Source organism: Cicer arietinum, chromosome 6 (genome assembly GCF_000331145.2).
Source record: "Cicer arietinum cultivar CDC Frontier isolate Library 1 chromosome 6, Cicar.CDCFrontier_v2.0, whole genome shotgun sequence".
NCBI classification, from domain to species: Eukaryota; Viridiplantae; Streptophyta; class Magnoliopsida; order Fabales; family Fabaceae; genus Cicer; species Cicer arietinum.
This window is the reverse complement of record NC_021165.2, coordinates 65,824,496-65,836,427: the sequence shown is the minus strand read 5'-3', so window position 1 is coordinate 65,836,427 and position 11,932 is coordinate 65,824,496. Positions and strand designations below refer to the sequence as shown.

General features: G+C 31.3%; 1 protein-coding gene across 1 annotated transcript; it reads left to right on the top strand.

Annotated features, from left to right (window-relative positions):
• The first annotated feature begins 546 nt into the window (after nucleotides 1-546).
• On the top strand, nucleotides 547-6,358 carry LOC101510830 (serine/threonine-protein kinase GRIK2-like). Its single transcript, XM_004505927.4, has 13 exons — nucleotides 547-1,048; nucleotides 1,207-1,390; nucleotides 1,763-2,136; nucleotides 2,494-2,568; nucleotides 2,645-2,689; nucleotides 3,400-3,474; nucleotides 3,557-3,644; nucleotides 3,792-3,916; nucleotides 4,075-4,170; nucleotides 4,905-4,971; nucleotides 5,066-5,181; nucleotides 5,661-5,739; nucleotides 5,815-6,358. The coding sequence occupies exons 3-13, from the start codon at nucleotides 1,798-1,800 to the stop codon at nucleotides 5,958-5,960; spliced, it is 1,251 nt and encodes a 416-aa protein (XP_004505984.1). The 5' UTR covers nucleotides 547-1,048; nucleotides 1,207-1,390; nucleotides 1,763-1,797; the 3' UTR covers nucleotides 5,961-6,358.
• The last annotated feature ends 5,574 nt before the right edge of the window (nucleotides 6,359-11,932 follow it).

Genomic DNA, 11,932 nt, shown 5'->3' with positions numbered 1-11,932 from the left:
GTAGAAAATGATATTATTTGTATATTAACATACGCGGAATAAGTTAGAAGGATGTTTCGATTTTAATCCGACAAATGAACCTAATTATTAATTACTATTACTTTATTTTAAATTTATTTTTAGATTTGAGTAGGTTCTAATTGAAAAAAAAAATGATGAATTTGAAAGAGGAAGATTTATGTTTTATTTAATTAAGATCTAATTTTTTTTTTTAAGTTTGGATGTGAGATGTAGGATTTATATTGATGTTATTAATATCTTCATTAAAAAAAGTGGTGTCCTGTATTTAATTGATAGATTAAGAGATGTAAAATAAATATTAAAATGGAGGACCTTAATTCAAAATGAGAAAACTAACCTATCCACCAATTTTTAGCATTCGGTCATAAAAAAATCGTTAACATTCTTCTTTTTGTTACCTTTGATTTTTCTTTTATTATTTTAATTATTAAATAAAATATTACCAAATTTATTTATTAAATAAAAGACAAAAACATCTCATGTGATAAAACATAAGATTGCAAAGTAAGATAACAAAATAAAACAATGGGCCTCCGAAGCCCGAGCCCATTTCACTTCTCTTCCCTAACCTTGAGAAAATAACACTGTAGCACACAAAAGTAAACAACGCAGCTGGAAAAAAGAGGGCAAAACTGGAAACTGTCATGTGTCTTCCACATAATCGATTTAGCTAGACGCAAAAGCTACAAGGAGTAGCCTCGAAGACATTTTCAGAAGAAAGAATCGCGTTTTTAACTGTGTGCCAAACATCATCCCTATCTCATGAAATCACGTTTTCAGGTGGTGAACGCACGTTGATTGTAGCTCAACGCATAATTCATTGATTCTATCTAGGGTTTCTTGATTCGGATTCCGATTACGAATTAGCTCTCTCTCTCATTCTCGTTTTCCGCCATTTGATTCACAGTTAGGGTTTCTGAGAATCTTGATTCATGCTGGAATTCTAGTTTCTTTTTTTTTTTTTGGTGTGGAACTGGGGTGACACAACCATCCCAGTTTATCATTCTCGCCCACAGAAAAAAATAAGGTAACTTTGTTAACATTTCAATACATCTTTTTCTTATTGCTCTGTGTAAATTTGTCATCTTCATTTTCTCCAATGTTAGCTCATTTGTTTGTTTTTTATTCATGTATGTTTATTTATTTTTTCTCTTTTAATTATTGTTTCACCTTTTGATGGAAAAGGTCAATGAATTGTTCCTGTGGGCTGAGTTTGCAAAAGTTGTTATAAACTGGAGTTACCACAATGTTGGGTGTGAATTGTAGCAGTGGAATTGATATCTTAAGCCCTATTCTCTACTTAGCTGAATGGCACCCTTTAGAATTGCACCTTTGACTAGGGCTTGAAGCCCTCTTCCTCTGAATTCAGGTAATAGCCTTTTTCCTGCTGATTGTTTCATCCATTCGATAAGGTTAGTGAGTTTGAAGATCTGGGTTCTGTTTGGATTAACAACTTAATTAAGTGTTTTCATGTATAAGCTATTTATAATTTTATCTAACAAAAGATAAAATAACTAACTTTTTTTCGTAACCTATCCTCGGAAGTTTATAGAAATAAGCTGTGAAAACGGGTTTATAGAAATAAACTGAAAACAACTTAGACATGTCATAAGTTGTTTTCATAAGCTCTCACGAACTGTTTCACAAGTGTTTATGTCAGTAGATAAATTCACATAACCTAGTTCAAAGAGGCACGTGATGTTTGATTGTTTTTGACATGATGAAATGTTTCTTTGTACAGATTTACAATTTTTTTTTTGCTTGGAAGATTTTTCAATGAACTTAAGGTCTAAGCTCAAGATGTTAAATAAGACTCTTTCTTTTGCGAAAGCTATGTGGTGCTGTAACTGCTTTGGGTTTATCAAGAGACGGAATCCACAAAAGGTTAAGCCAGCCATCAACAGTAACCTATCTCAGGAGCTGTTGTTGGAGGACGATTTTGATGATGAAGATTCCTTCTGTAATGATGAGGTTAATAACACCACAAGTGGAGATGATAGTGAGGTGCAAAGTCGTCCCAAGCGATCGGAGGATGTTTTGATCTTTAGAGTTGAGAATGACATGATTTGTAGGCAGTTTCCTGTGAAAGAGACTCACAGAGTTGTTCGCACTGAGGTAATTTGTCGGTGACAGTAGCTTTATAGAATTTTTTTTCATCTCTTTTCTATAAGCGTGATTTTGATGTATAGTGAAACATCGAGATTAGGTGGCCTAGGGTATTTATTTACATGAATGATCTTTTTAATGTGTTGCTGGTAAAATTTGCGAATAGTTTCCATACCCTACTCTCTTTAAAATTTGGTGTTTTCAATATGAGCTATGATATTTATTCAATTTCAACTGAAGAGAACTTCTTATCAAGTTTTAATGTAATGCTACATGTCAGAAGAAGTTTGAGTTTGTGTTTAATTTTAATTTCCTATTGGGTTGTTGCTATACTTGCTGAATGGTTATTTTAATAAATGTGTCCAGGATGAAAACGGAAACAAGATGATAAATGAGTATATTCGTGAGTATAAGATTGGTTCTGGTAGCTATGGGAAAGTGGTAAGCATAGTATTCATTGTACCCTGTCTCTAAAGAAAACAGTTTTCTTGAGCCTCTTTCCTTGAATGCTTGGCAGGCTCTTTATCAAAGCTCCGTTGATGGAAAACATTATGCAATTAAGGTATGAAAATGTTTCGTTATGGGAAAACTGATAATGTTATGGTAGGAAATATAACCATATTGGTGTTTTTTTTTAATTATAGGGCTGTAATGAATACCGTGTTCTTATTATTTTGATAGCCGTTAATGCCTTACGGGTAAAACTTATATGCAGTACCCTATATATGGTTGGTACTATTCTCCTATCACGATAGAACACATAGTTAATTTCATTTACTCATATTAACATCGTCATAATTCTGTTAGTTTAATAAAACACACACAATTAACTTCGGTCTTAGTTAATGTTAATGATGGAGATGCTGATAGCGATGGCGAGTAGCGCCATACAGAGTTGGTCGTCGAGATCAATGTTGTCGGTGGCTGAGTAGCCAGAGGTGAGATTGACTTGATGTCTTATTTGGAGATTTGGTGGAGTAGTGGTGCGGCAGTGTGGTGCGTCGTGACGATAGCAGGTGTTGTTATGGTAATCGAAACAAGACAACGGAGAGGCTAGGTGAATGGAAGCGTTTTGCTACCATGAATCAGGATGATTATGGAACTTCTGTAACTGAGGAATTTACAGCGTCAATTTTTTAAAACTTTCAATGTCTACTTGTGTACTTTTGTTGGTAAACAGTACGAACTGGACCTACATAACTGCACCTAAGTTCTGCCATGCCTTAATGGTGCAATTGTTCATTTATTGAGCTGAAAATCTTCTGAATATAGGCCTTTCATAAGTCTCATTTACTGAAGCTTCGAGTTGCACCATCTGAAACTGCCATGAGTGATGTTCTACGTGAGGTATATTTCTTCATCATATCTTTGTTTTTTCCCATAGTCTGGATCGATATTCAAAATATGACTCAAATATGCATCTTTTCAGGTTTTCATCATGAAAATGCTGGAACATCCCAATATAGTCAATCTCATTGAGGTGATTGATGACCCGGAGTCGGATAACTTCTACATGGGTACTGATGGCTAGTTTTTCTTTCTTGGTTCTGTTATTTAGTTACTGACTGCTACTCCTGAAATTTCTGTCTATCCGAGCTTTGCTTTTGGGCAAGTTAGAATCTCTTGTTGGTCCTTTGCTTGACTAGCTGATTTTTCTAATGCAGTACTTGAATATGTGGAAAGCAAGTGGGTTTGTGAGGGTTCAGGTCCGGCTTGTGCCTTAGGTGAAGAGACTGCCAGGAGATACTTGCGTGATATAGTTTCTGGATTAACATATCTCCATGCTCATGTAATATCTCTTTTTACCAATCTTTTTTGTGTGTAATGTTGACTAAGTCTCTCTCCCTCTCTCATAAGCGCCACACAAATACATCATGTTTATTAATTATATATGTACATATATATATTTTGGAACAAATGTTTAATTATATTTTTATTTGAAAACAGAATATAGTACATGGGGATATCAAACCTGATAATCTGCTGGTTACTCGTGATGGTACAGTAAAGATAGGGGATTTCAGTGTCAGCCAGGCTTTTGAGGTAATGCAACTACTGAGCCTGAATGTTAATTTAAATACTTGAAACAAAACAAGCCCCCACTTTACTTGGACAATAGTGTAGCTTCAACTACAACTTAGGACACATTTTCTTTGTGATACTGCAATATGATTGCACACTGTGTATGAATAAGAAATGTGATTACTTGGAACTTGCATTTTTTCTGAAAATTACCAATCATTTATATTTTATATATTACCTTTTGTGTGTTACATGGTCATCAGTCACCTTCCTTGACATGCTCCATGCCAGACTTTTGATAAAATACTGGTAATATTCAGAGCCGTCTTAAACAATTTGGGGGCTCTGTTCTAATCTTAAAAATTGGGTCCCTAATAAAAAGAAGCACTAAAAACTAAAATACAACTTTTGGGAATCGATCCTAGGACCTCCGCATGAAAACATTACATTCTAGCATTGAACCATTGGAAGACATCTAATAATTTGTAAACGTTGACAATATATAACTAATGTTTTGGGGCCCTCGAAATTTTGGGGCCCTGTGTGGTGGCCCAGCCTGCACGGGCTATGGGCCGTCCCTGGTAATGTTACACATGCTATGAAGCATGAACACCCGAACATGACACTTACTGACATGTTGACATCGATAATATTTTGAAAAATGGAAGAAATCAAATATAACTATATATATCAGTACCCACGTATTAGGATGTCCCAGGAACTAATATGGAGCCTGTTTCGTTTTCATTGTGCAGGATGATAATGATATGCTTCGACGATCACCTGGCACTCCTGTTTTCACTGCACCTGAATGTATTTTAGGTTGCTATTTTCCTTTCATGCATGTAGAATGCTTTTGGGGAAATTGTGTTTATTAAACACAGGTTCTCACTACTTTATGTTGATATGTTTTTAGGTATTACATACAGTGGTAAAGCTGCTGATACATGGGCTGTAGGAGTTACTTTATACTGTATGATACTGGGTGAATACCCTTTTCTTGGTGACACACTTCAAGATACATATGACAGAGTAAGAAATTTGGTTTTTGTTCTATTTTTATTTCCAGCATGTGTTTTTATTAATTCTGAATTGTTATGCTTTTATTCCTCTTTTGAAACCTGTTCTCATCACTTTACAAAATTTCTAAAATTGGAAACATGGCATTTTGTAATCTATACTATATATAAAGGGAATACCAAGTTTTGGTATGGTTTTATCCTTTCTAATTTTACTCTTCATTTGAACTACTTTATTTACAATTTTATCCTTCTTTATTTAATGAAGTAATTGATTTTCAAATACTTATACCTTTATATGAAAGGATACTAAGTTTTAGTGTAACCTTTTTTTCTTTTCGAATTTTACCTTTCATTTAAATTACTTTATTTATAATAACTAAGTTTTTGTAAATAATCCTATACATTTTGATATAAGATTCATCGAATGCTTGTTTACATTTGATAGTATACACAACCTTCATATTTCTTGTTTTTCTTTTCCTGATCCAGATAGTCAATAATCCCATAGTACTTCCAAAGGGTCTGAATCCACGGTTGAATACTTTAATAGAAGGACTACTGTCCAAAGGTAAACAACATTCAACATTTTGCCACATTACATGATGTTATATTTTCGCCGCTAATTCCCAGTTGAAATTTGCAGACCCCAAACAAAGGATGACATTAGGTGATGTGGCGGCAGATAGCTGGGTTATTGGAGATGACGGGCCAATTCCTGAGTATCTTTGTTGGTGCAAGAGGAAGAACTTGGAGAGGGAAGACAATGATGAGAGCAACATGCTTCCTTGACCCATACATACTGACTGAATTCATTTTATAGTATACATTTGTCTACGTACATTGGAAACTCCAACCAGATATTATTGTTTTTCTTATTCGGGCTATACGCCCGAATGGTATAATTATAGAGGTTGGCGAAGGAATGTTAAATTTTGAGAACATATGGCTCATGTTTGTAGGAATAATTGTGTCATTTTCTTTTGTTGTAATAGTTTGATGTCGGGAAATATATGAGGTTTTGTACCCGGCTTCTTACCTGACTTACAGTCTCTTGCTTGTAGGTGTAGACACAAAGTGTTGTTTTGTTACATATACTTGTAACTATTTACTACAAAGCTATCAACATTTACATTGGTCAACATTATATTTCCACTTCGTATAAGAGCTTTTATAGGCATTTTTAGTTATTTCCAAGTTACTGTTTTAGGTTTGTTAGTGTATTATGTTTCTATTTTTCGATTTTTAGGACAGTAGTTGATTGGTTATTTACCCTTTTATTCCATTGTATAGAGAACATATATATATATATATATAATTGTTCTCTTTTAATTTAAGATGATTTTTTTTGGCAAATTAGAATTTTCTTAATTGGTATTTTGGTTTATATTTCGGTTCAAGGGTGCCGTCGTCTTTGAGAAGTCTTAAGAGACAATAATAATCGGTTGTTATTATCATTAGAAACACTTGTTAATTTTATTATTGAAATAGTTAAAAATCATGTTAATCTCTTACACTATTTTGAGTGATTATGAGTCTTATGTGGTATCAATTATGAGAATTGTTTGTGATCTAAATATTAGATTGGAGGTGTGTACTTAAATGAAGTATATTTGATCTTCTAAGTAACATGTTTAAAATAAATAAGTACTTTGTGTTAATATCTTATGTTTGCTATATTTCTATTTTGAAAGACCTAAAACTACTATAGAAATTATATAAATGAATCTTGTCTATAGGACTTTGAAATTAATCTAGACTTTGAGTCTTGAAGTTATATGTGAAAATATTAGTCTTATTCCTCTATGATTATACACATTAATTGTTTTATTTTTTAAAAAGAAGTGATTGCATGTCATTGAGTTATCCCCATTTCTGTTTGTAATTCTTGGAGGTGCAGAATACATTAAATGTTTCGCTATATGCCTAACTTTTATTAAACTTGTAAAGTAATTGTTGTTAGGATTTAAACATTCTTTTAGGAGAGTAAAACTAGATGAATATTGTTTGATAAATTAATTGAACTTGAAAGTGTATTTGATGTGTTATTTGATCCAACTGAATGTGGTAAGTTGTTGTTGACTAAATTCACATGTTGTTTTATCTATAAATGATAGTGATTAATCATGATATTTGCTTCATAATTGATGTGTTTAATTGATTTATTGTGTCATGTTAGCCTATCATGCTAAACTAATTGATTTTTGACATATTGTACTTAAATGGTAAGTTGTTGTTGACTAAATTCACATGCTTAGTTTTATCTATAAATGATAGTGATTAATCATGATATTTGCTTCATAATTGATGTGTTTAATTGATTTATTGTGTCATGTTAGCCTATCATGCTAAACTAATTGATTTTTGGCATATTGTACTTAAATGAGTAGTAAATGTCTTAAAAATATTTATAGACTAAGTTTGAATCTTGAGGGTGGTTCGTTACAAATTTCGAGGAAATGGAGTGTAATTTTGTGTATTGTTCGCTATAAATTTCGAGGATGAAATTTCTTTAACGAGAAAATAATTGTAATACCCCAAATCTTATAATAAACTATTTTATTAATTAAATAAGATTTTAAATAATTAATTTGATTTTAAAATTATTTTAGAATATATGATGATAAATTTTGTGACTAAATTTCGTTATATGGACGATTTCTATGATGTGATAATCTTGTACATATTTGACTAAATAAGTGATATAAATAACAAATATTATATTTTATTATTTCATATATTTTATATAAATAATAGTATTTTAGTTACACTCCATTTCTGCCTCACACTGGACTCCCCTCTATTGAACATTACATACTGTTTTACTCTTTTATCTGTACATCTACTATCGGCAATAAAAAAAATAAAAAATAAAAAATAGATGACATAAACCAAATAACGGGCAACCAAATAACACAATAAATTCACCATCTTTCTCTCAAATTCACCCCACCAATTCTTTGCCATTTGAATCAATCTCAACCTCTATCACACACAAAATTGGCCACTGAATCCATTTTTTACATCAATTTTATCGACCGTGACTCCATTTCATAAAAAAATAGATGTGTTTATTTTCTTGGGTGAGCTGTTTTTGGCCGATACAGATCAGCATATTTGTCGTCTAAAAAACTGGCATCGTTTTTAGATTCCTCTCATTGAAACCTTCAAGAAGCACTACTCATTTGCATTTTTTGGTCAAGTTGACATTATACCTTATGGTGCTCTAACGAGTTAGTTATGCATTTTATGCAGTTTTTCTCTCTCGTCATTTTAACTCATTTTTTGTCCTAAAATTATTATTAATTATTTAACATTATTTCATATGCTCTGCACAATTTATCAGTCGCGTCTCGGTGGTTTTGTGAACTCACCATTTATTAGGATTCATTCGCTGCATATTATCAATCGAAAATTGTTGTTGAAAAGTCCTATTGATTGTTGTGTTTAAGAAACGTCGAAATAAGGTAATAGGTGAAAGAACGTTTGAGTTCATGAGTATAATATATAATGAGATGAACAAAAAAATTGTATTTCCCAACGATTCATTCAAGACTCGCTACGTACAGAAGTAGCCATTTGAGAGATGATTTAATTAATGTGCAAATATGAGATTTGTGTGGTTAAAGTGTGGAATATAAACATTATAAGCTGTTGATTGATTTTATTTCGTTGAATGTGTGGTATTTGATATTATTGTGATAAGTTTATGTGATGGTGATGATATTTGATTGATGATAGTGATGTTATAAATTTGTGATTAGTTTATACGATGATGATGATGATGTATAATTAATGATAATGATATTATAAAATTCCTAGGTGATTTGGAGGGAACACTCTAAATATTGGGAGCTACGATGCAACATGCGTTTACATCGACTGTCACGTATATGTTCCTCAAGTTGACTTGAGAGGATCTATGAAGACATAACCAAATTGAATTATTCGTCCACTCACGTGGTGGCATAATATCAAACCTTCTCACTGAGTATTTCAAAGTTAGAGTGGTAACAAATTGTTAAGTAGAGTCTAAGTTCATGTATAACATTGCAATATCTTGTGATTGCTTATTGTGATTAATATGTATCGTGTTCGATAATTTCTCTTAGATGATTATATATATAGTGAAATGCATTGATTTTTCTTGAGTGATTTTGACTTTATAATGTGATGTTTTTTCTTGGATAGTGTTTGTGTAATGATATGGTTTATTTATGATTAATTACATGTTCCTCTTACTTATATTATACTATTAACATGATTTTAAAACCCACCTTCTTCGTTGATTGTGTTTGAATGACTTGACCCTACCTTAGTGAAATCGCACTTATTACAAGTTAATGAGTCTTGAAGTTCAAGTTTGGGAGAAGTCCCGCTCTAGTGATACCAGAAATGAGAATCATTAGTTGTATTTTTATTTATTTAATCAGAAACGATTTTTTGTATGAAAACCTTATAAGTACTAGTAAGTTTTTGGAATTAAATTAAGAAATTATAGTTAAATCATGTTTATGGAGATTGCAATGTTTTATAGAGAAAAAAAAGTTTAAAGTGTTCTTTTTGAATTTTGAGAAGTCTGATATCCTAAATTACTTATAAAAATTTCTTTTTTCCTTTGAATTTTTATTTATTTATCCGCTGCAAAGATTTTTATTTTATTTTTAAATATGGTATAAATTATTATATATTATTTTGGGGTTTAGAGTGTCACATTAGTGGTATCAGATCAGGTACGTCCAATAAGATCGAGTAGGTCGAGTTTCGGTTAGTGTTTGTCAAATGTGGGTCATGTCAATTGTGTTTTCTTATGCATTAATTATTTTCACTAATATGTTTTGTTCCCGTTATATTATTGTGTTATGTGCTATATACTTTTATATAATTATACATATTTTTGAAGTTATTAATTAACTATTTATTGTTTCCTTATGGTTGACATGATTAAGTTAATTACCTATTGACTGAATTTGTGGTTTGTGTTTCTAACTATGATTCTATGTTCTCTTGTTAAAGTAGATAACTAAAAATAAAATTTTATTTTAATTGACTAGTTTTATGTTTGAAAGTATTTATTTAATCGACGTAATACTAATTATTGATTGATATGTCGTGCTTTTTGTGGTTATACCATGATCATTAAAGTTTTAATATTGCTAATGAAATCAATTTAGAATGTTAGTCGTAGTTTGAAACATTAATTATTAGTATTAATAATTCTTGAATATTAGAATTTGATAGAATTTTAAAGTTAGAATTTTTAAAATAAAGACAACTTTTGTTTGAATTGCTCTTGGTTTATTTTAAAGAATTAAATTGAGTTGAATTTTTGTTGATTTATAAAATAGAAATAATTTTATACTTCTGATTTTATTTAAAGTTTAAAATAACTGACAACGGATTGGGGCTCGAGATCGAGAGTTTAGGGATTTAGTTGACAAACTGGTTTTTGGTGAAAGAGAGGAATGAGTTTAATGTGTTTTAAGAAGGGTTTAGTTGACACTGATTTACATTTTGACTCTATTAAATTTTTCTTTTTGTTCTATTGAAAAAATTTAGACTCTGGCTCACTTAAATTTTTTTTGGCTTACATTATGAAAAAATTGAACAAATTTTTTTTCACAAATTTATTTTTTAATTTTAATGTCTATAGCTACATATTTAAATATGTACCTAAGGTATAATATATCTATACCAACAACAAATAGTTTATCTGTGGATATTGTTATCTATACCTACAGTTTTTAAGGTTTGTCACTATATATTTCCGTTTATAGTGTGAGTGTGATGAAGTGCACTTGAAAGTTGACGAGCTTGGATGCATGGATAATGGGTTTCATTTTTGAGATCAAGAAAATCCAAATCCAATTTGAGAGTCTTTTTGGGCATGTCTGATCTTAGATTTGGCAATCAAAAACTAGAAAACAAAATCAAGAAGTGAGTAATATGGCCGATGAATAAGTTAGAACAGAACAAGAAGCAAATATGGTGTTTCTTGCTAGGGAGTCACATGGAGAGGACAAGCTGAACACAAAATCAGAATTGCGCGGAGAAAAAGAAGTTGTCGAAAGAATTACAACACCATCAAGCAAAAATTGGATCAATAGAAAAAGTTCCCAAAGATTCATGACAGAAGCCACACAGGGGTGTTATAAAAGAGGTACAAAGAAGACACGAGCAAACAATTGTTTTCGAGCCACTACCACCGTTTAAATTGCCAGATGTTGATCCGCAGAAACTGCCAGAGTACATTTTTTTATAGAAAAATAATCGAAACTATCTTTTCAAAAATACTCAAATGTGTATAATTAAATACCAACTTTTTGACAAAAAATAAATAATCGATATTATAAATGATATCGAGTATTTCATTTTGAAAAATACTATATATATTAAATATTTTCATCTCAAATAGCCAGTATATTATTTTGCATACCTTTATTGAAAAATTTAAAACTCTCTTAAACTTATTTTCTTTTACAAGATTATGAGTTTTTAAGAAAAATCAAAAGTATTTTGAGTATTTGCAAATTTTTAATATCAAAAGAGTATATTTATATTTTTATTAAAAATATAGGACTGATAGGAATAGACGTGGAGTGGGAAGTAGAATTACAATATAAATAATGTTAATTTTTAATTGATGGGCCTATAAGGCCTTACCACACACAGTGGGCTAAATTGCCGAATAGCCCAAGAGCGGTATTGAACAAAAAAAGAACCAAAGAGCGGCTAATTACCATTACCAGTCGAGAGCAGAACAG

Coding starts and splice junctions, on each gene's coding strand:
- LOC101510830 (XM_004505927.4), top strand. CDS start 1,798: ATGAACTTAAGGTCTAAGCTCAAGATGTTAAATAAGACTCTTTCTTTT. Junction 3,645..3,791: donor GTCGGATAACTTCTACATGG/GTACTGATGGCT, acceptor TTTCTAATGCAG/TACTTGAATATGTGGAAAGC. Junction 5,182..5,660: donor TTCAAGATACATATGACAGA/GTAAGAAATTTG, acceptor TTCCTGATCCAG/ATAGTCAATAATCCCATAGT.